The sequence below is a fragment of the Choloepus didactylus genome, chromosome 13, assembly GCF_015220235.1.
Source record: "Choloepus didactylus isolate mChoDid1 chromosome 13, mChoDid1.pri, whole genome shotgun sequence".
In the NCBI taxonomy this organism is placed as follows: Eukaryota; Metazoa; Chordata; class Mammalia; order Pilosa; family Megalonychidae; genus Choloepus; species Choloepus didactylus.
This window is the reverse complement of record NC_051319.1, coordinates 56387070-56411543: the sequence shown is the minus strand read 5'-3', so window position 1 is coordinate 56411543 and position 24474 is coordinate 56387070. Positions and strand designations below refer to the sequence as shown.

The 24474-nt window shown below is 36.5% G+C and overlaps 1 protein-coding gene across 1 annotated transcript in view; it reads right to left on the bottom strand.

Annotated features, from left to right (window-relative positions):
- LVRN (laeverin) overlaps positions 1 to 24474 on the bottom strand; it is a 90054-nt gene that overhangs the window by 29538 nt on the left and 36042 nt on the right. Inside the window, exons 5-6 of the mRNA XM_037801560.1 lie at positions 8655 to 8809; positions 6042 to 6155 (exon numbers count right to left, since the gene is read on the bottom strand). Coding sequence (XP_037657488.1) covers positions 6042 to 6155; positions 8655 to 8809 — 269 coding nt within the window. The remainder of the gene's footprint in view (positions 1 to 6041; positions 6156 to 8654; positions 8810 to 24474) is intronic.

The window sequence follows — 24474 nt, the reverse complement described above, 5'->3', positions numbered from 1 at the left end:
TGACTGGGGAATACTGACTTGGGAAAGTCCTCTGCAGGGTGATCCTCTTCCCAGAAATTTCCATCCAGGCAAAGGCAGCTATATACAATGAAACAAGTTTAAAAAAAAAAAAAACTATAAAGGCAAAACAGAAAGAAATAGAACAAATCAAGATTCTTGGAGAAGGAATAGAGGAAAGGAAGCTTTCTCCTGGAGGTGAAACAATTGCACAAACACTGGAATCTAAAAAAAAAAATTATATCACATATCCAGGGCAAGAAGCAGATAAAGAAGGGCTGAAAAATCTTAAACATGGGCTTCTAAAGGTCTAGAATAAGTTGAACCAAGTGTCAAAGAACAGCCTTAACAGAAAGCTAATCAACAATAAAACCCTAAGCAAGAAAGAGAAACTGACCTTCAGAGTAAACTAATCAATATAATCAGTTTCTGTTTATCTATGGCTTGTAGTTTTTTGCTGATAACTAGGCAAAAAACTACAAGCCATACAAATAAACAGGAAGATATGGCCCAGTCAAAGAAACAAATTAAAACTTCAGAGGGAACACAGAACTTGGAACAACTAATCAGAGATGTTCAAACAAATCTCCTAAATCAATTCAAGGAGATGAAGGAAAATATGGCTAAAGAGATAAAGGATATTAAGAAAATCTGCATGCATAAAGAAGAATTTGAAAGTATAAAAAGAAAGATAACAGAAACTATGGGAATGAAAGGCACAATAGAATAGATTTAAAACACACTAGAGGCATACAACAACAGGTTTGAACAGGAAGAAGAAAGAATCAGCGACCTTGAAGACAGGAAAATCAAAACCTTACACACAGAAGAAGAGATAGAGAAAAGCATGGATAAAATTGAGCAGGGTTTTAGGGATTTGAATGACAGCACAAACATACACATCATGGGTGTCCCAGAAGGAAAAGAGAAAGAAAAAGGGGCAGAAAGAATATTTGAGGAAATAATGGCTGAAAATTTCCCAACTCTTATGAAAGACAAAAATATACATGTCCAAGAAGCCCAACATACCCAAGCAGAATAAATCCTAATAGACCTATGCTGAGATACATACTAACCAGAATGTCTAATGCCAAGGACAAAGACAGAATTCTAAAAGCAGCAAGAAAAAAGCAATTTTTCACATATAAGCGCTCTGCAATAAGACTAAGTGACAATTTCTCATCAGAAACCATGGAGGCAAGAAGACAGTGGTATGATATATATAAGATACTGAAAGAGAAAAACTGTCAACCCCAAATTCTTTATCCAGTAAAACTGTCCTTCAAACATGAGGGAGAGTTTAAAATATTCATAGATAAACAGAAACCGAAAGAGTTCATTAACAAGAGATCTGCTCTATAAGAATTACTAAAGGGAGCTCTGCAGGCTGAAAGGATAAGATATTGAATGTTTATGGATTAAAATCCCCAATCGAAAGACACAGATTGACAGAATGGATAAAAAAGCATGATCCAACTGTATGCTGTTTACAAGAGATTCACCTTAGACCCAAAGACACCTTAGACCCAAAGTTTAGAGAAAGATATTCCATGCAAATAGAAACCAAAAAAGAGCTGGGATAGCTCAACTAATATCAGACAAAAAATGGATTTTAAATGCAAAACTGTTGTAAGAGACAAAGAAGGACACAATATATTAATAAAAGGGCAATCTACCAAGAAGAAATAACAATCACAAATATTCATACACCCAACACCAGGGTACCCCAAGATACCCTGGCAAATACTGGCAAAACTAAAGGGAGAAAAAGACATCTCTACAATAATAGTTGGAGTCATCAGTATACTGCTCTTATCAATAAGATACAGCTTCTAAGCAGAGGATCAATAAGGAAACAGAGAACTTGAATAATATGATAAATGAACTATACTTAACAGACATATACAGAACATTGCACCTCCAAACAGCAAGATATATATTTTTCTCAAGTGCACATGAATCATTCTTCAGGACAGACCACAAGTTGTGTCACAAAACAAGTCTCAAGAAATTTAAAAAGACAGAAATAATACAAAGCACCTTCTCTAATCATGATGGAATGAAGCAGGATATCAACAACAGGCAGAGAACTGGAAAAGGCACAACTATATGGAAATTAAACAGGACACTCTTAATCAGTGGGTCAAAGGAGAAACTGCAAGGGAAATCAGTAAATATCTTGAGACAAAGGAAAACAAGAACACAACATAACAAAACTTATGTGATGTGGTGAAGTCAGTGTTGACAGTGAAATTTATAACCCTAAACACATGCATTAAAAAAGAAGAAAGAGCTAAAATCAAAACCTAACTTTACACCTGGAGGCACTAGAAAAATAATATCAAACTGATCCCAAATCAAACAGATGTAAGAAACAACAAAGATTAGAGCAGAAATAAATGAAATTGAGAATAAAAAAATAGAGAGGATTAACAAAACCAAATTTGGTTCTTTGAGAAGATCAATAAAAGTGACAAACCCTTAGCTAGACTAATAAAGAAAAAAAAAGAGACAAGAGGCAAATAAATGAAATCAGAAATGAGAGGGGGTACATTATCATTGAGTGCAGAAAAAAAAAGGATCATTAGAGAATACTATGAACAACTGTAGGCCAAGCTAGACAATTTAGACAAAGTGGACAAATTCCTAGAACATACAAACAACCTACACTGACTCTAGAAGAAATAGACCTCAACAGACCTGTTACAAGTTAAGAGACTGAATCAATCATCGAAAACCTCCCAAAAAAGAAAAATCCAGGACCAGATGGATTCCCAGGTGAATTTTACCAAACATTCTTAGAATTAATACCAATTCTGCTCAAACTCTTCCAAAAATTTGAAGAGGAGAGAACACTACCTAACTTATTCTGAGGCCAACATCACCCTAATACCAAAGCCAGATAAAGATACTACAAGAAAAGAAAATTACAGATCAATTTCTCTTATGAATACAGATGCAAATCCTCAGCAGAATACTTGCGAATCAAATCCAACAGCACATAAAAAAAATCATACACCATGATCAAATAGGTTTTATCCTGGCTATGCAAGGATGGTTCAACATAAGAAAATCAATTAATGTAATATACTACATTAGCAAAACAATGGAGAAAACCACATGATTATCCCAATTCACACAGAAAAGGCATTTGGCAAAATCCAGCATCCTTTCTTGGTAAAAATACTTCAAAAAATAGGAATAGAAGGAAACTTCCTCAATATGATGAAGGGCATATATGGAAAACCCAGAGCTAACATCATACTCAGTGGTGGAAGACTGAAAGCTTTCCCTCTAAGATCAGGAAAAAGATAAAGTTGCCCACTGTCACCAAAGTTATTCAACATTGTGCTAGAAGTTCTAGCCAGAGCAGTTAGGCAAGAAAAAGAAATAAAAGTCATCCAAATAGGAAAGGAAGAAGTAAAATTTTAACTATTTGCAGATGACATGATCCTATATATAGAAAGTCCCAAAAAATGTACAACAAAGCTATTAGAGCTAATAATTGAGTTCAGTAAATTGGCAGGAAACAAGATCAACATACAAAAATCAGTAGTGTTTCTATATACTAGTAATGAACTGGAAGCAGAAATCAAGAAAAAAAATTCCATTTACAATAGCACTAAAAGAATCAAATATCTAGGAATAAATTTAACCAAGGATGTAAAGGACTTGCACATAGAAAACCACTAAGCATTACTAAAAGAAATCAAAAAAGACTTAAATAAATAGTAGGACATTCTATGTTCATGGGTCAGAAGACTTAATATTGTTAAGATATCAATACTACCCAAAGCAATTTATAGTTTCAATGAAATTCCAATAAAAATTCCAAGAACCCTCTTTGCAGAAATAGAAAAGCCAATCATCAGATTCATACGGAAGGACAAAAGGTCCTGAAGAGCCAAAACCATCATGAAAAAGAAGAATGAAGTTGGAGGACTCACTCGCAATTTCAAAACTTATTACAAGGCTATAGTAACCAAAACAGTATGGTACTGGCACAAGGACAGGCATATAGACCAATGAAACAGAAATGAGAATTCAGAAATAAACCCATAGAGATATGGCCAATTGCTTTTTGACAAGGGTACTAAGCCCATTCAGTGGGGAAAGAACAGTCTCTTCAAAAAATAATGCTGGAGAAACAGGATATACATATGCAAAAGAATGAAAATGGACCCCTACCTCATACTATATACAAAAATTAACACAATATGGATCAAAAGCCTAAATACAAGAGCTAAAACTATAAAACACTTAGAAGAAAATATAGGGAAGCATCTTCAGGACTTTGGATTAGGCAGTGTATTCTTAGACTTTATACCAAAAGCACGAGCAACAAAAAGAATAAATAAATAAATTGGACTTCAACAAAATTAAAAACTTTTGTGCCTCAAAGGATATTATCAAGAAAGTGAAAAGACAACCTACAGAATGGGAGAAATTATTTGGAAACTATATATCTGATAAAGGTTTAATATCTAGAATATAAAGAACTCCTACACCGCAACAATCAAAGCAACAAAAAGACTAATAACCCTATTTAAAAATGGGGAAAGGACTTGAATAGACATTTCTCCAAAGAAGATATACAAATGGCCAATAAGCACATGAAAGATGCAAACCACAATAAGAGAGCACTGCACACCTATTAGGATGGCTATTATTATAAAAATGGAAAATAAGTTTTGGCAAAGATGTGGAAAAATAGGAAATTTTGAACCTGTTGGTGGGAATGTAAAAAGATGCAGCCACTGTGGAAAACAATTTGGCAGTTCCCCAAAAGGTTAAACATAGAATTACCATATGACCTGTCAATCCTACTTCTACATATATGCCCAAAAGAATTGATAGCAGGGACTCAAACAGACACTTGCACACCAATGTTCATAGTGGCATTATTCATAATAGTCAAAAGGTGGAAGCAACCCAAATATCCATCATCAACTGCTGAATGGAAAAATAAAATGTGGTATATATATACAATGGAATATTATTCAGCCATAAGAAGGAACGAGGTCCTGATATATGCGACAATATGTAAAAACCCTGAAGACATTATGTTGAATGAAATAAATCAGAAACGAAAGGACAGCATGATTTCTTTTGTATGAAATGACTACAATATGTAATTCATAGAGACAAAAGTAGATTACAGTTTAGTAGGGACAGGAGTGGGATGAAGAGTTAATGCTTAATGGGTGCAGAGTTTCTATTTGGGATGACGGAAAAGTTTTGGTAATGGATGCTGGTAAGGGTAGCATGACATTGTGAATGTAACTAATACCACTGAATTCTATATTTGAAAGTGATTAAAATGGGAAACTTTATGTTGTATGTTTACACAATAGTAAAAAAAAAAAAAAGATATATTATACCTAAACATTTAAATATTTAAATAAAAGCAATCAATTTGACTTTATCATACCATTCCGAAAGCACCATCTAATTACTCTGGTAAGTATCAGAAATATAAACCATAGTTGAAAAAGTCAGATTTGTCTGTCCATGAATTTATTTTTCAGTATTACTCTTTACTCAAAGCAGCAAAACAATATCAGTGATAATATTTAATATAAGCTACTAAAGCAGCATATTACTTATTAAAGTCATAGACTAATGATTATAGCAGCTGCTTTAAAATTTAGGCTTAATTTATTCCTATAAGTGAAGTTAATCTAAAATCTAATATTAGGAAAAGTTATATACATACACCTGATAAGGTGATACAATAAAATATTAGACCACCATTAAAAATTTGTTTTCAAAAAATTTTAATGATTTGTATAAATTCTCATGATATAATAAGAAGTAGAAAAAGCATTACAAATTCTGTATAATCCCCTCTTTTATAAATATCTATGATAAGTAAAAGCCTGAAAGGAAAAACACACCAAAAAGATAACACTGATTATCTCTGGTTATTATAGATATTTTAATATTCCTGTATTTTCTGTATTTTACACACTTTCAAAAATGTACATTACTTTTATAATTAATTTCAAGAAAAACTATTAATTAAATTTAATGAAAATACTTACTGTTGGGAGTTCAGAATTGAAGTATTTAATCACTTGAAACTCAAAATAAGATGCAAAGCCCTCGTTGAGCCAGATATCATTCCACCAATTCATGGTCACCAAGTTTCCAAACCACTTTTTGGAGATGGGAGGAAAAAAACTTTCTTAAATTTAGGTGATATTTATTGTAGTTTCACATTAGATAAATATAAGATCAAAAGACAAAATTAAACTACTTGCCATCAATAAGAAAACTTAAAAACAGGACTCCAAAAATCACATTGTTTTTACATGAAGAGATATCAGCCACATATTGCTCTGAAATATTTCACATCCAATGACTGAAAATAATTTTTGTTTTAAAATTGTGATGTTCGAAACTTAGGTAAGCGAAATACTGTGAGTCATTAGTGGAGGGGGTCTGGTTAGGGGTATGGGAGGATTTGAGTTTTCTTTTTTGTTTTTATTTCTTTTCTGGAGTAATGAAAATGTTATAAAAATTGAAAAAAAAATTGTGGTGATGGATGCACAGCTGTATGATGGTACCATGGGCAATTAATTGTGCACTTTGGATCTTTGGATAATTGTACGGTATATGAACAATCTCACTAAAATTAAATAAATAAATAAATAAAAACTTAGGTAAGTGAGAGTAACATTTCTTTTTTTTTTTTTCAATCATTTTATTGAGATGTATTCACATACCACGCAGTCATACAAAACAAATCGCACTTTCGATTGTTCACAGTACCATTACATAGTTGTACATTCATCACCTAAATCAATCCCTGACACCTTCCTTAGCACACACACAAAAATAACAAGAATAATAATTAGAGTGAAAAAGAGCAATTGAAGTAAAAAAGAACACTGGGTACCTTTGTCTGTTTGTTTGTTTGCTTCCTTCCCCTATTTTTCTACTCATCCATCCATAAACTAGACAAAGTGGAGTGTGGTCCATATGGCTTTCCCAATCCCACTGTCACCCCTCATAAGCTACATTTTTATACAATTGTCTTCGAGATTCATGGGTTCTGGGTTGTAGTTTGATAGTTTCAGGTATCCACCACCAGCTACCCCAATTCTTTAGAACCTAAAAAGGGTTGTCTAAATTGTGCGTAAGAGTGCCCACCAGAGTGACCTCTTGGCTCCTTTTGGAATCTCTCTGCCACTGAAGGTTATTTCATTTCCTTTCACATCCCCCTTTTGGTCAAGAAGATGTTCTCCATCCCACGATGCCGGGTCTACATTCCTCCCCGGGAGTCATATTCCACGTTGCCAGGGAGATTCACTCCCCTGGGTGTCTGATCCCACGTAGCGGGGAGGGCAGTGATTTTACCTTTCAAGTTGGCTTAGCCAGAGAGAGAGGGCCACATCTGAGCAACAAAGAGGCATTCGGGAGGAGGCTCTTAGGCACAACCATAGGGAGGCCTAGCCTCTCCTTTACAGCAACCGTCTTCCCAAGGGTAAAACCTATGGTAGAGGGCTCAACCCATCAAGAGTAACATTTCTTAAACTGTCTACTTTGTCCAAAAGTTGTGTTAAGCTAAATAAGGCAGAAGTCCTGGATGCTGATTTAACACATATGAACCACAGCACCTCATACTCTAAACAGGCTACATCAGGATTTTGCTGTAAGCTGTTGTTATGTTTTAAGAACATGATTTGATCTGTGCCATGCACAACTCACTGAAGTAATCATATATTCTGCTGCATGGTTCAGTTGTAAGTATTTTCTATTGGAGCTTAAGAGAAAGAAAGGATTAAACGGATGATGAACAGAATCAAGAAAGAAAAACACAATCATTTCCAAACCAATAACTCCATGCCCTGGTATTTAACCAAATTCTTAAAATATCTGTGATGTACTAATCGTTAGCAGCCTGTACTCCAAAACAATGTTTTATTAGGCTATAATAAAAAAGAAATGACACTTTCAGAGACTGATCAAAGTTTATGAAAGTGTATGTTGACTGTGGAACAGGGTGTCACTCAGTCCTAGTAAATTACTCTTTTCCAAAACTTCTTATGGAGCTACATAACTTAGAAGATAACAGTTTTGAAGATTATTTTCTTTCTTGACAAACTTGTGTTAGTGGAGTACAGGCCCAAATGCAAGTATTAATCTCTGTCAAATCAAATAATTAAACTTCTAAAATCACCAGTGTGAAAGCATATAGATCTAATGAAATGAATTCTTATGTATCCTGCTTTGGAGGATGCTGCCTGAGGATTAATTCTTGCTCACCACACTGACATTTAGTAATGCAGCCCTTTACAACAATCTGCTGATAAAATGTGGCTCTCCTTCAGAGAGCTTTCTGAATAATCCCTTATTTTAAGATGGAATGAAAAACAAATAATCTTAGCTCTGCTTGGCTTATTTTTCCTGAAGCAGATTTTGTGGGGGCAAAGTTAGCCTCTGGAGGTAAATATCCAGTCCTCAACTGGACTGTCAGGTCTCATTACTATAGTCCATCACCAGTAGTTCAATTCCACCCAGAATCTGATCACACAGCTCTGTTCCCTGCTCTAATCATTGTCACAACAGGGTTTTTTTTTTTGTTGCTCTTGTTTTGGTAGAGCAGCTGCAGAATACTCCTGTGAAATGAGAAAGAACATTTCACCACATGCCTGATGTCCAATCTCATGAGAGACAACGTAGGAGATGGTCGTCTTTTTCCCTGTCAGTTGATCATTTGGTTGCAGCAACAACAGTGACTCATGGAACACCAGTAGTCCCCAATTTTCCATTGCACGGTTGTCAAAATTAGGCAAGGCAATCATATCTGAGTGGATTTAAAAGGAGGGAAAAATGAAATCATCTCTTCTGAAAAATTTGGTATTTCCAGATATAAATATCACAACATAAAATGATAAAAGTGCTGAAAGAAATTGGAGGTGAATATTTATAATTTGAAGGAAAAGGAGGCTTTCCAAAGACTAATACCAAAGACTGAACACATAACATAAATTGTTTTCACTGTAAAAAAATCAAATACTTTTAACCAAAAAGACACCATAAACAAACGTGCAAGACAAACCACAAACTTCAAAAAATATGGGCTGTTTATTAAAAAAACTAGACAATATTTTTTAATACTTAAAGAACTCTGACAAATGAAAAAGTAAAAAAAACAAAGGTGTGAACAATTCACCAGAGGTAATTCAAACAGCCAAAAAACTTGTTTAAGTGTTCAACTTCCTTAAAATAAATAAATAATTTAATCAAATATTGCAATTTTTTATTTAATTAATTTAATTTTTAATTTTTAATTATTTTTAATTTATTATTTAATTTATATTATTTTTAATAAATTAATTTTTAAATTTTAATAATTTTTAAAATATTAAAAATTAAATATTAAATTAAATTAATATTCAATTAAAAATCCAATATTTAAAATAATTTTAAATAAATTATTTAATTTATATTAATTATTTAATTATATATTTTATTAATTTTTAAAATTTATTTAATTTATTTCTTTAATTTTTATTTATTTAATATTTTAAATAATTCAATAATAAGTAAATAAATAAACAAACAAATAAATAAATAAAACAATGATATAATTTTATCTTTCAAATTTATAAGATTTGGTGTAGGTATAGGAAAACTGGCACATAGCATATTGATAAGAGTATAACTTGGCACAAGCTTCTGGAGCAATCTGGCAAAATGGTTTATAATCTTTAAAATGCTCATACCCTTTGAACCATTCTACTCTGGGGATTTATACGAAGGCAAACAGCACAGATATTTGTAAACATTTCCTTACAAAACTTCTTTAGTGTTTTTAAAGTAACTAAGAAAAAACGAGGAATCAGTCCAAATGTTCAACCACAGGGGAATAAATAAATTATTTTGGTAAATTGATATGTAGTCATTCTATGTCTTACAAATGATAACACAAAAGAATATTTAGTTATCTGGATCATGTTGCTATATACTGTGAAATTTTAAAAGGTAATTCAAAGAACAGTGTCAACTCTGTAATGCCATTTTTGTTAAAAACAAACAAATATAGAGAAAGAAATTGAGAGTAATACAGATACCAGGAAAAATACATACCAAAATGTTAGTAAAGGTTGTCAACACGTGGTAGCATTACCAAAGACCTTTTTTCCTTTTTGTGCTTTTCTCTATTTTTCCAAATTTTCTACAGTGTGATCATTTATTACTTTTAAAATTCAAAAAACAAATATTTTGTTGTTATTTTCTTTTTCTAAATGGAAGAAATACCATGAATTCATCCATGCTATACTTGCCTAGGGAATGTTCTAGGCTGTGCTAGGTTAAGTAATTTAACGTTACACACAGCTGAAGTCCACAGCATGTAGTAAAGTATATGCAGGTCATTACATAGCCTCCTCTGGTTGGTGCTTTAAAATCTGCGCATGCACACAGGGAGGGGCCTCAACCTGAGCTTCCCATTCTTCTAAACTTCCTTTTTGCCAACCACCACCAACCCACTCCATCCCTCACACAAGACAGCTTTGCTCCACTCAAACCAATACTTTTTGCTCTATACAACCCCCGAGCCTTCCTCTGCTCATATCCTTCCATTTTGCAGGAAGTTCTCTGCTCAATCCACTAATGCCAAGAAAGCTATCAGTCAAAGCTCACCACCTCTAAGAAGCCATTTCTTTTAAACCCTCATGACTATTTAAAAATTTTACTTTTTACTAGACTTGGATTTAACAAAATCCTTGTTTCTTGATAAACTATCATCATTGGTCTGCACATGACTCTGTTTTATCTTATTTTAATAAAATATTTTTATCTTAATGATTAACTAATTATTTTTAAATAATAATATGACCACCCATAAACCCACTCAGACCTTGTGGGCCATGTCCTCTCTTCACAGCTATTCAACCCTGCCATTGTAGTGCAAAAGTAGCCATAGACACTATGTACATGAATGAGCATGACTGGGTTCCAATGAAACTATTTATGGACACTGAAATTTAAATTTTGTATAATTTTCACATCATGAAATATTAAACTTATTTTGATTTTTTTCCAACCATTTACAAGGTAAAAACCATTCTTACTACATGAGTCATACAAAAACAGACAATGGGCTAGATTTTTCCCACAGGCTATAGCTTGCCAATCCCTAATTTAGAATAGTACCAATAACTTTTATCATGGTTCTCAGACCAGCTGCATCAGCATTCCCTGAGAACTTATTAGAAAGCAAAATTCTGGAGACCCACCCCAGACTTACTGAATCAGAAACTCTGGGTTGGGCCTAGCAATCTGTTTTAACAAGTCTTCCAGGAGATTCCAATGCAAGCTAATGTTTGAGAATCGCTGACATATATGTGTTTCTTCCCAACTCATTCTTGAGTCAATTCTTCTAGACCTGTCAGATTCCAGAAAAAGAATCTAGTATATAGAAGGAATTTATGACCTAGGGACCCCGCAGCTTATCTCAGAAAAACCAGGTGCGCCATAAACTAAAGGATGAGGCTGTTCAAGGCTGCTCCAGCCATGGTGGTGCCTCGACCCCCAGGGGTGGATAAGGCAAGATCAGATATGCCCATAAGATGAACAACCAGAAAGGCCTGCTCTCCCTAGATAGATAACACAGCTACATTTCAAAGAAGAATGCTCAGGACCCTAGCAACCAATCAGCCCAGAAATTGATAGGCACTCACCCAGTCGAGGCACAGGACACACTCAGCAGGCACCCTTCCTCCCCAACACCTTTCCATCCCAACATGGGCTTTTCCTTTAAAAAATACTGCTTTCAGATAGAGAGTTGGAGCCATTTTCTTTCTTTCTTTTTGCTGGCTCCCATCTGCTTTCTTCCTCTAATAAACCTTAAACTCTCTACTTAAACCATCACTCGCTGCGTTGTGTGGATTCCTGAATGACTCCAACCTAACATTTGGTGCCGAAAATCCAGGACAGATGTTCAACTGAGGCTTGAGTCTCCGGCCCCTTAGGGGGCAATGGGACAGCCTCTTGGTCAATCCCATTTGGAGGACCGACTGAGGTTTGAGTTTCCCGGCCCCTCAGGGCAACTGGGCAGTCTTCCAGTCAACTCTGTTCCTTGAACTACAGCTGTTCAGATTTCCATGCATTCAGCGGCTTGAGTCCATCAACTCAGACCACCTTGACGCGATGCTGGCCACACCCTCACAGCTCTCACATATCTACAACTAATTCGGCCCTAGGTAGTAAGTGATATCTTTCTGCCCAGATCCTCCCTTCAAGAGTTTCGTTTGGTGTCCCATGGAAACTCCGGCCCGCCCCCAGTGTGGTGCCTAAGCCTGCTCTAACACAGCACCCCGGCTTTGTAAGCCTAGCAAAATCTGAGCTCTCAGTCAAAACTCTGTAATGCTCCGGGAGCATTTTTCCCTATTGCAGCAGTCAAAGTAACCCAGGGGATGCCTTGGGCAAAAGACTGAATGCAATTTCCTGACCCTCAAAGACAAACCAGGGACGCCTGCTTTGTTGTTGCAACGGGTCATATGGATCTGGGTTGTGAGTCTCACTTAAACAACATTTTGGGTGGCCTCTATAAGCCTTCAAAGGAGTGGGGAGACCGTGAATTTCTCACAGGCGATCTCCGTAAGCCTCCCACGAGCATAGCCCCAATTCGTGTCAGCCTCATTCAGGGAGACCGTAAGCCTCTAAAGAAGAGGGGGGACCGTAAATCTCTAAGGGGCAATCTCTTTAAGCCTCCAGCGAGCAAAGTTCCCTAACAAACCACAAGTCTCTCAAATTTCTTAAATAATCATGGGTAATATCCAGTCACTTTTAAGTGACTCCAAAACTGCATTTCCTCCTTAATCTACTCCCCTCGGATGTTTACTCCTCAATCTTGATAAACTTCTGTTAAAAGAGGAAGTAGAACCAATACAATTTGGCTGCAATATCCTTTAGAGCAACAAAAGCATTGACCAGAAAATGGCACTTTCGATTGGCAAATTCTCACTGAACCTGATAATTTTATTCACCGCAATGACAAGTAATCTGAAGCTCCTAATCTCATTCTAAACTGTTCAGACCTGACTATCTTTGTGCCACTCCGTTGCCTCCTACCAAATCCTCCTCCTTCACAAAAAAACCTCCTAAGTCTTCCGCTTTCCTCTCTACAGGTTAACCCTGAAAAGCCTTTAAGCAGCTTCTGCTTCTTTAACCCTGCAAACCATCCCCCTTGTAACTACACTCCCTCTCCCAATTCCTCTTTAACCCCTTCTGATCCCCTTCCCTCACCCTTAACCCCTTCTGTTCCCCTCCCCTCTTCCTTAACCCCTTCCCCTCCCTTCTCGTCCCTTTGCTGTCGCCTCCACCTCACCTCACCCCACCTGTGTGTGCACCTGCTCGCTGTCCATGAATCTCCCACTCCAGCCCGCCTCTCCCAGGCAGGGGGTTGCAGCACAAGCCCGGAGTGCATGCACCTGGCGCAACCGGAAGATGGATGGATAAGGCAAGAACTCCTCACCTCCTACAGTGCAGCCCCTCTAAAGTCTTATGGCAAAAACAGTCACTCTCTTTAACTCCAAAAGAAAGGATATAAAGTTTCCAAAGATAAAAAACAATTTTCTAAGCCACAAATCACTTACTTTGAAATTTCCCTCTCCCCTAGCAAAAAGAAAAGTTATTTCTCTATTTAATGCGAGATCAGGCGAGCCTAACTATTTAAAACTATTTCAAACCGTGTTTTCAAACGGTAACAATTAGCAACCATGAAGAGACACCTGCTGCCTTTACTGCAGCCCTGATCCATGTCTCATCAGCTGTGGGGCTCCCCTGGACCCCTCAGCTCTGTGCCTACCAGCTGCCCAGAAATTTTTCCTAGAGTACCGGGACTGGGAAGTCCAGGTGGCAGCACCTGCTGCAGACGAACACCAAATGCATCTGAGTTAAGGTAACTTTGCAATTGAGACTTTCCCTGTGCTGGGTAAGTGTGTAATCTTTTGTTTATTGTCACTTTGCTTTCTTTTGTTTCAATTAGTCTATTGTGTAGAAAGGCTAATTAAGTTAATCCAAGGGTCGTGTATGCAAACTCAGTGGGTTTGAGCCCCACTAACCATAACCCCAGATTTGTAGTTCTCCTTTTAAATTTTGTGCAGTTTGCATAGTTTGCAGTTGTGTGAAAAACCAGTTACATTTAAACAGCTCCTACTTCTATGTTTTGTCTTGATAATTTCTTTTGCTACTGCTCAGCCATGGGAAACTGAAAATGTGCCAGCTACATCTCCCTTAAAAACTATTCTTAATAATTGGTCTAAATTTGGAAAGTGTCATTAAAATTGTTAATGAGCTATAGCTGCAGTCAGCTGGCCTTTATGTGTAGTATGGCTAGCTATAGCAAACTGTCTCAAGAAAGACAAAGAAATCTCTAAGTTAAAAGAAAAGTTACAGTTTAAAAATATGCGGACTTCCACCTCTGCTTTAATATAAAGCCTTCCAAAGCAATTAAATAAAAGAAATAATAATGTTAATGTGCTAGCCTGTCAGTTTTTAAAATTAAGAAGTCAAGAAAGGACCTGGTCAAAAGAGCCCTTGCAAAAACCTGAAATTGCTGGAAGAACATCAAAAGTAACTAATACAATTTAAAAATCAGCAAAAGCGCAAATTGTCAAACCAGTATCATAAAATAATATCCCTACTGAGGAATCTGATAATAAGAACTTTGACTCCCTCTCTTATAGAGCTCAAAAAAGCTAAGGAGCCTTGTTGTTCTCATATGCCAACTAATGATTTGTGTTCTGATGGTAAAGAACCAGTTATTCCTTCTAATATAAAAGCATATTTAACAGAGTTTCACCCTAAAACACTAAAATACAATTTCCAAATAATAAAAAGTAAAAAGTCTTAGTATAATAACTAAAACAAATGATTCATTTCCTCCAAGTCCTATATTAGAAGTTGGTACTTCAAGACAAGCTAAGCAGTTAAAAGCCATAAATATTTTTTTTTAAAAAGGCCAAAAGATTGTTTATTACTGTTTCAAAATGCATTGACTAAAATATTTTAAATATTTAGCATCATTGTAACAAGTTTGATTTTGGTGGTAATAGCATGTTGCTTAGAAGGTATAAGGAATGTTTTTCTAATTAAGGGGAAAAGGAAAGTAGCTTTGTCCTAAATGACTGATTGGATAGGAATGTGGGATGAAGCCTGGATGGATACAGAAAGTTGCAGAAGCTTTGTAGAATGGAAAATTTATTTCCGTAGTCAAGGTTGAAAGATAGATACAGAAAGCTGTAAAAAGTTTGTGAAAACAATTATTTCTGTGGTCAAAGTTAAAAAATGGTAAAAACTAGTAATAACACTGCTTAACAATAGAACCTCACAATGCAAAGAAAAAAAGTTGTTTTATAAAACAAAATAGCATTAAATATTTTAACCACCACCCAAAGCAGTAATTAATATTCAATGTTGTGGGTATAATCCACAAAATATAAACATTCCTCACCATACTGCAAGCTCCTCATGTTACTATCTCCTGCTATTTTTATTTAAAAAAAAAAGTTTCCTTAAATTATTTTTTTTGCTTCTTTTTTTAATCTTCATTTTATTGAGATATATTCACATACCACGCAGTCATACAAAACAAATCCTACATTCGATTGTTCACAGTACCATTACATAGTTATACATTCATCACCTAAATCAATCCCTGACACCTTCATTAGCACGCACACAAAAATAACAAGAATAACAAGAGCAATTGAAGTAAAAAAGAACACTGGGTACCTTTGTCTGTTTGTTTGTTTGTTTCCTTCCCCTATTTTTCTACTCATCCATCCATAAACTAGACAAAGTGGAGTGTGGTCCTTATGGCTTCCCCAATCCCATTGTCACCCCTCATAAGCTACATTTTTATACAATTGTCTTCGAGATTCATGGGTTCTGGGCTGTAGTTTGATAGTTCCAGGTATTTACTGCTAGCTATTCCAATTCATTAGAACCTAAAAAGGGTTGTCTATATTGTGCATAAGAGTGCCCACCAGAGTGACCTCTCGGCTCCTTTTGGAATCTCTCTGCCACTGAAGCTTATTTCATTTCCTTTCACATCCCCCTTTGGTCAAGAAGATGTTCTCCATCCCACGATGCCAGGTCTACATTCCTCCCCGGGAGTCATATTCCACGTTGCCAGGGAGGTTCACTCCCCTGGGTGTCTGATCCCACGTAGAGGGGAGGGCAGTGATTTCACCTTTCAAGTTGGCTTAGCTAGAGAGAGAGGGCCATATCTGAGCAACAAAGAGGCATTCGGGAGGAGGCTCTTAGGCACAATTACAGGGAGGCCTAGCCTCTCCTTTGCAGCAACCATCTTCCCAAGGGTAAAACTTATGGTAGAGGGCTCAACCCATCAAACCACCAGTCCCCTATGTCTGTGGTCATGTTAGCAACCATTGAGGTGGGGTAGGCCAATACCCCTGCATCCTTAAATTATTAAGATGTTATTTCTTAATGAAAGATTGTAGAAGTGTTTTTCTGAGTAACCAGTGTAGGAAGCAAAAAAAGTCTGTTTTATCAAAATAACTTCTTGCACTTCATGTTAACAGTATTATGTCCTTGATTGTTCATTTAAATTCTTGTATTAAGCACTCTTTACTTTTAAATTATTGTCTATTCCTATACTCTCATTTGAATGGGAGGTTACTTAATGAAACCCAAACTGGCTGAACCATGACCTGAGAAGGCTCAGGACTTTTCTAATAGAAACCATAGGTTTAAAGTGTAACAAACAAACCCATAACACTAGCACAAGGTCCCTTTAACAGCCTTGTTTAGCCAGTGAATAAAACTATGTTTACTCTAATGCTTTTCTAAAAGTGCTTGCAGTTAGCTACAAGTCAAAGCTTCATCTTCAACAACAACAAAGAAACACTTTTAAAAGAAGCAAGGCAAATATATAAATTACGTTCTACCCATTATCTAACATAACCCTAATAAAATGCAAAGAAAAATTAAACCTCTGTTTTAATGAAAGTGCTTGCATGTTTAAACCAGGCTCCTAGTACTGTGCCTGCATGCTCTCTCCCCATCAGAGTTATTGGTAAGACCCATTTCTGTGGTCCGTAAAACTATAAGGGTGTCAACCACATCACATGGACGTGCTCCAGAAGTAAATGGACACATGCTGTTACTGCAAACACCTTTTACTACAAACACCTTTGCCTCTGCCTGCCAGAAAAGACTCAATCACTTTAGCTTTTCAAGTGAACATTGCCTCCAGACTGGCTCTGCTGCACAGTGCCAGAGGGTGCTGTGAAACAGTCCAATGGAACCCTGGAGTCCACTGTCCTGTTTCCCAGAGGACCAACGATGCTGCGCTACAACAACTGTACAAAGAAGATACCTCCCAGAGCTGTAATTGCCAGTGTGGTGTGGTTGAAACCTAAAAACATAATTAACACTAAGGCCTGCTCCTATGAGGGGACAGCATGTATGGTATTGTAAACTTAACACCCAATGCAGCTCAGGAAAAAAACATAAGCATTCATTAGCATTAAGCACTACACTTATATACCAAATAAATATAACAATGTCTCTTCAATATTAAATCATATGCAAGATAATAATAATCATGTTAAAATCCCATAATAAACTAAATGCATTTCTAAATGGTCAATGAATTTACTATGAAATAGAAAATAGCCCTTATTACCATAGTTTTTATTCTGCTTGTCATTTGTCTCATTGTTGCCTGTATTGTATCTGTAAGTTTATGTCCAGAGCATCTTCCAAATTAATATAAGAACCTATTCACCCTTGCTCAGCAAAAATCAGTTATAAGAAAAAAAACCTCCACTCACTTTCCCTTTCATGAGAGATGCTCACAAGATACCATTTCTTAACAATAAGAAAATGTCTCATAAAAAGGAGGGATTAAAATGCTGAGTAAGTCTGAGTAAGTAAGAAATATTCAACAAAACTTTCTCTCAAACTTTCTTTCATTCTTTTCTAAGCAATATTCAATAAAACTTTCTCTCAAATTTTCTTTCATTCTTTTCTATGCCTCTACAAGCTATTCTACTCCCCCTTATGGGGCCAGTAATTATTCTTATATTAATTTTCCTTTTTGCTCCTAGCCTCTTACAATGTCTAATTAAATTTATCAATAGGTCAATAGCAGCCGTGACTCACCAGCAAAACTCCAAAAACATACTACTACTGCAACAAAAATTTGAAAATCTGCTCCTGCCACAGCAAAAGCCTCACTACCAGCCAGTTCCAGCAGAAGATATCCAAACATCAATCTAATAATGCCAGAACTTAGTTCAAAGCAACTCTTCCCCAATTCTGTCCATGCCCAGCCTGAAGTAGCTAAGAGTGTGACGTCCCTATTCCCTACAAAGGTTGCTTTGAGCTAAGTTAAAGCGTTAACCCAAAATTCAACCCAAACCTGTACCAATTTTTTATTAAAAATAAAAGGCAGGAATGTCAGATTCCAGAAAAAGAATCTAGTATATACAAGGAATTTATGAACTAGGGACCCTGCAGTTTATCTCAGAAAAACCAGGTGGGCCATAAACTAAAGGATGAAGGCTGTTCAAGGCTGTTCCAGCCATGGTGGCGCCTTGACCCCCAGGGGGCGGATAAGGCAAGATCAGATATGCCCATAAGATGAACAACCAGAAAGGCCTGCTCTCCCTAGATAGATAACACAGTTACATTTCAAAGAAGAATAATGCTCAGAACCCTAGCAACCAATCAGCCCAGAAATTGATAGGCACTCACCCAATCGAGGCACAGGACACACTCAGCAGGCACCCTTCCCCACCAACACCCTCCCATCCCAGTGTGGGTTTTTCCTTTAAAAAATGCTGCTCTCAGACAGAGAGCTGGAGCCATTTTCTTTCTTTCTTTTTGCTGGCTCCCACCTGCTTTCTTCCTCTAATAAACCTTAAACTCTACTTAAACCATGACTCGCTGTGTTGTGTGGATTCCTGAACGACTCCAACCTAACAGGACCCATTTCTGCAAAACATTTACTCATGCCTTATACTCATTTTTCTGTTGGGTTGTATTTTTCTTATTCATTTGTAGATGTTCTTTATATATTTTGGGTACTCCAATGGCCACTTCTCCATTCTATTTTCAGACTTCTACTTAGCTAGTTATTTTATCTCTTGCTTATGTAACTTGTTGCTTTTGTTTCTAAGATTTAGAAGTTATCTCCTTAAACTACTTGAAAAAAGCCCCAACCATCCACTTCTTCTGCATTTATATGGCACCTACAAAAGTAATATGTACTCAGTATTTTCTCAGTAAATTCTCATTGATTATGGTCATTATATCACTGCTTTATAACTGACCTCATGTACTATCACCTGAGTTTTCTTGCTACCAAAATACAATCCACTATTGTTACAAGCTAAGAGCATAATCAAAACTCAAAAATGGAGAGAGACTTCCAGGGAAGATGGCAGAGTACAGAGCTCCAGGGCTCAGTCCTTCACCAAAACAACTATTAAACATTAGGAACAGTTTGAAACAACTATTTTGAAACTCCAGAGGCCAGAAGAACACTGTACAGCATCCAAAGAAGAGCTAGAGGAAGAGGCAGATAAATTAAAGTAAAGAACTGTTAACTGCTCTCTCTGTTCTGTGGCTACCAGCACCCATCCCCCATGTTCATGGCAGGCTGTCTCAGGGCCCAGTCCATGGCTAGCTTCAAAAGAGGACTTACAAATCCTCTTCCCCAAGAACAGGGGTAAACACAGCCAATCACTGATCATGGCTTTTGATTAGTGAAGTCAGATCACTGGGTCCTGGTTCCTAGAGCAGCTACTGTTTCAACCTGCCACAGAGAAAGGTAGTGACAGTCATTGTTTCAACCCTCCTCAGACAGGAGACAGGGGAGATTTAAAGACAGAACACTTCCTCAGGGCTGCAGGGACAGTTAGCTGAAGGGATGCATTTGCTGGGCAGGCCAGGAAAGCTCAGCTGTGGGAAGCCATCAGAGAAGATTTTGGTGCCCTTCCTGATCCCCTCCCCAGGACACTGTGACCCCTTTGTGAGTCTTTGGCCATTTTGGGTGGGAAAGACTGACTTGGGAAAGTGCTCTTCAGGGTGACCCTCCTCCCAGAATTTGCAAATGTAGTATGAGCCAACAAAAGGAATGTAAAAAAACCATAGAGGCTGACAGTTTGGGACAAAATCCTGCTGGCTTCAAACACCTGGGAGAGGGAGGTATGTCTCCAGGAAAACAGGGAAACAGAGGGAACAACCAAACTCCTGTAAACAGGGAAAACAAAACAATGAACAAGAATAAGCCCAGGACAAGACATAGGCCAGGAAAGACAGGGAAGCCCATGTACACTGCATTCACCTCAGGAGACCTTCCTGATAGGAGGGCTGAAGCTCAAGAAAATCTGTCTTATCACCAGCTGGTTACACAACCAAAAAATAGACATCCCAAGGAGTAAAGCCCAGAGTTAACATTTTAAAATATTAAAATGAACAGTGTGCAACAAAATAGTTCAAGACAAACAAAGAAATAGGAAATAACAGCCCAACCAAAGGAAGAAAATGAAAATACAGAAAACACAAACAAAGAGCTATATCAAGAAAAGCCTTTAAAATAATGATCTTAAAACTGTTCAAGGAGATGAAGGAAAGCACAGAGAAAGAACTATAGAATATGAGGAAAATAATGAATGAGCAATATGAGAGTCTTAGTAAAGAGATATAAATTTTAAAAAGGAACCAAACAGAACTACTGGAGTTGAAGACCAAATAACTGAAATGAAAAATGCCCATAATGGTTTCAAGAGCAGATTGGAGATGACAGAAGAAAGAATCAGTGAACTCAAAGACAAGACACTTAAAACGAGTCAGGCCAAGGAGAAAAAAGAAATACTAAAAGTGAAAATAGCCTAAGACAAACTAAAATTTATGGGATACAACAAAGGCAGTGCTGAGAAGGAAATTTATAGCTCTAAACACTTACATTAAAAAAGATGAAAGACATCAAATCAGAGACCTAACCTCAAACTGGAAGAGCTAGAATCAATGAAAAGTAAAGAAGCTGAATCAACCATCAAAAACCTCCCAACAAAGAAAAGCCCAGACCAGATGGTTTCACAGGTGAATTTTACCAAGCATTCAAAGAAGAATTAGTACCAATTCTGCTTAAACTCTCAAACTCTTCCAAAAAAATTGAAGATGAGGGAACACTCCCTAACTCATTCTATGAGGCCAACAACACCTTCATCCCAAAGCCAGATACAGATACCACAAGAGGAGAAAACTACAGACTGATATCTCTTATGAATACAGATGCAAAAATCCTCAACAAAATACTAGCACTGAATTCAACACCATGATAAAAGAATTATATACCATGATGAAGCAGGATTTATCCTGGTATGCATGTTGGTGCAACAGAGAGAAAATAAATTAATATACCACACTAATAGAATGAAGGAAAATAGTACATGATCAACTCAAATTGATGCACAAATTTGACAAAATATAGTGTCAAAAACTTCTTGACAAAAACACTTAGAACACTAGGAATAGTAGGAAACTTCCTCAACATGATAAAGAACATACATGAAAAGCCCAAAGCTAACATCCTACTTAAGGGCAAAAGACTGAAAGCTTTCCCTCTGAGATCAGGAATAATACATGGATGCCCACTCTCACCACTACTACTCAACATTGTACTGGAAGTTCTTGCTAGAGCAATTAGGCAAGAAAAATAAATTAAAAGGCTTCCAAATTGGAAAAGAAGAAGTAAAACTTTCCCTATTTGCAGGTAATATGATCCTATATACAGAAAACCCTGAAAAATCTGCAACAAAGCTCCTAGAGCTAATAAATTAATTCAGTAAAGAGGCAGGATACAGATCAACACCCTAAAATCAGTATTGTTTCTATACACAAGCAATGAACAATTGGAAGATGAAATCAAGGGGGAAAATTCCATTCTCAATAGCAACTAAAAGAACTAAATATTTAGGAATAAATCTCAACAAAGCTGTAAAGGACTTGTACACAGAAAACTACAAAACATTACTAAAAGAAATTAAGGAAGACCTAAACAAATGGAAGAATAGTCCATGTTCAGGGTCTGGAAGACTAAATATCATTAAGATGTCAATACTACCCAAAGCAATATATAGATTCAGTGCAATCCCAATCAAAATTCCAATGTGCAGAAATGGAAAAGCCAATAATTAAATTTATATGGAAGGGTAAGGGGCCCAAAATAATTAAAGCCATCTTGATAAAGAAAAATGAAGTGGAGGACCTGTACTTCCTGATCTTAAAACTTATTTACAAAGCCACAGTAATCAAAACATCATGGTACTGGCACAAGGACAGACATATAGACCAATGGAATAGAACTGATAGTTCAGAAATCAACCTTCCCATTTATGGCCAACTGATTTTTGACAAGGTAGTAAAGACCACTCAACTGGGAAACAATAGCCTCTTCAACAAATGCTACTGATAAAACTGCATCTCCACTTGCAAAAAATAAAAAGGAAGGAGTATCCCTACCTCATACCATATATAAAATCAACTCAAAATGGATTTAAGACCTTAATATAAGAGCTAAAACTATCAAATTCCTAGAAGAAAACAGGGAAGCATCTTTAGGATATTGTGTTAGCAATGGTTTTTTTAGACTTTACATCCAAAGCAAAAGCAATAAAAGAAAAAAATAAATAATTGGGACCTCATCAAAATTAAAAAACTTTTGCTCTTCAAAGAATTTTATCATGAAACTAAAACAACAACCTATACAATGGGAGAAATTATTTGGAAACCACATATCTGATAAGGATTAATATCCAGAATATATAAATAACTCCTTTAACGTATCAAAAAGACTATAAACAACCCAACTTAAAAATGGGCAAAAGACTTGAACAAACATCTTTCCAAAAAAGATACAAAAATGGCCAGAGAGCACATGAAAAGACACTCAACATTAGCCATCAGGGAAATGCAAATAAAAATCACAATGAGATACCATTCCATATCCACTAGAATGGCTGCTATTAAAAACAGGAAAATAAACAGTGCTGAGAAGATGCTGAAAAACAGGAACACTCGTTCATTGTTGGTGGGAATGTAAAATAGTGCAGTTGCTGTGGAAGACAATTTAGCAATTCCTTAGAAAGCTAAGTATAGAACAACCATATAACCTGACAATCACACTACTAGGTATATACCCCAAATATCTGAAAGCAGGGACAAAAACAGGTATTTGCACACCAATGTTTATAGCAGCATTATTCATAACTGCCAAAAGATGGAAGCAAGCCAAGTGTCCATCAACCGATGGATGGATAAACAAAACTGGTATATAAATACAATAGAATATTATTTAGCCATAAAAAGGAATGAAGTCCTGGTATGTGTGACAACATGGATGAACCTTGAAGATGTCATGTTGAATGAAATAAGCCAGACACAAAAGGACAAACAATATATGATCTCATTGATTTTAAATAGACTGAATTAAAATGATAGCCTAGCAGAAAAATGCTATTCTATAAAATAGACACATAAGCACAGTTTATATTACCTAGATTCTAAGGCTTAGAATTCACTGAACAAGCTGCAAGAAGATAAGCTAAAAGAACAATATGGGAGTAATAAACCAAATGGCTTTTCGCCTGACTCACTGAGAAGAGTATGGCATCTATGGGAATGCTGGTACAGAAGGTGTTTTGTTTTGTATTTTTAATGATTCAGCAAGAAGTTAAAATAATTAGATAACTTTCATTTATCTTTCTCCTAAAAATCAAGTAGTAGAGAAGCTGCTTTTTTTGATCACCTATCAATCAACACATTTTCAATTGAGCACCTCCTATGTTTAACATTGGGCAAGATATTGTCAAAGATACAAAATCATGTTGAATATAGCCTTGACTCCAGGAGTTGATAATCTAGTCAGAATTTAAGTGGAATTACTGAACTAATTGCATCTATTTATTCCTCCCATCAAAAAAGTTTATTGTTTCCCATTCTGAGACAAGCACTGTCACAGACCCTGGGGGTACAAAGAAAAAGACAATCCAGATTCTGACCCCAAGTTGCTCTTGATCTAACAGGAAAGATAATTAAGGTACAGCAGGGCAAGGTCTCTGATGGAGGGGTGCACAGGATGCTGTGGAAGCATGAGAAAAGTAGTCAGGGAAGACTTCCTGGAGGAAGGGACACTGCATTGAGAAATACAGAAATAACTCAGGTGGGTAGAATGGGTAGAATGCATTCCAGGATGCACAAACTGCATGTGCAAGAATCTGGAGGATAAGGGACAAAAATAAGCACGTAGGAGGGGCAGACACAGTGCTAGAGCACCTGCCGCACTGTGAGGAACTACCAAAAGTCCCAAGAGTTTGGCAAGGGATGCACTGTTATAACGACATAGTACTGAGTTTGGACTTTATCCTTTGGTGTTTAAGAAGGAAGTGACATGACCAGATTTTGTCCTGAAAAGACCCCTCTGGC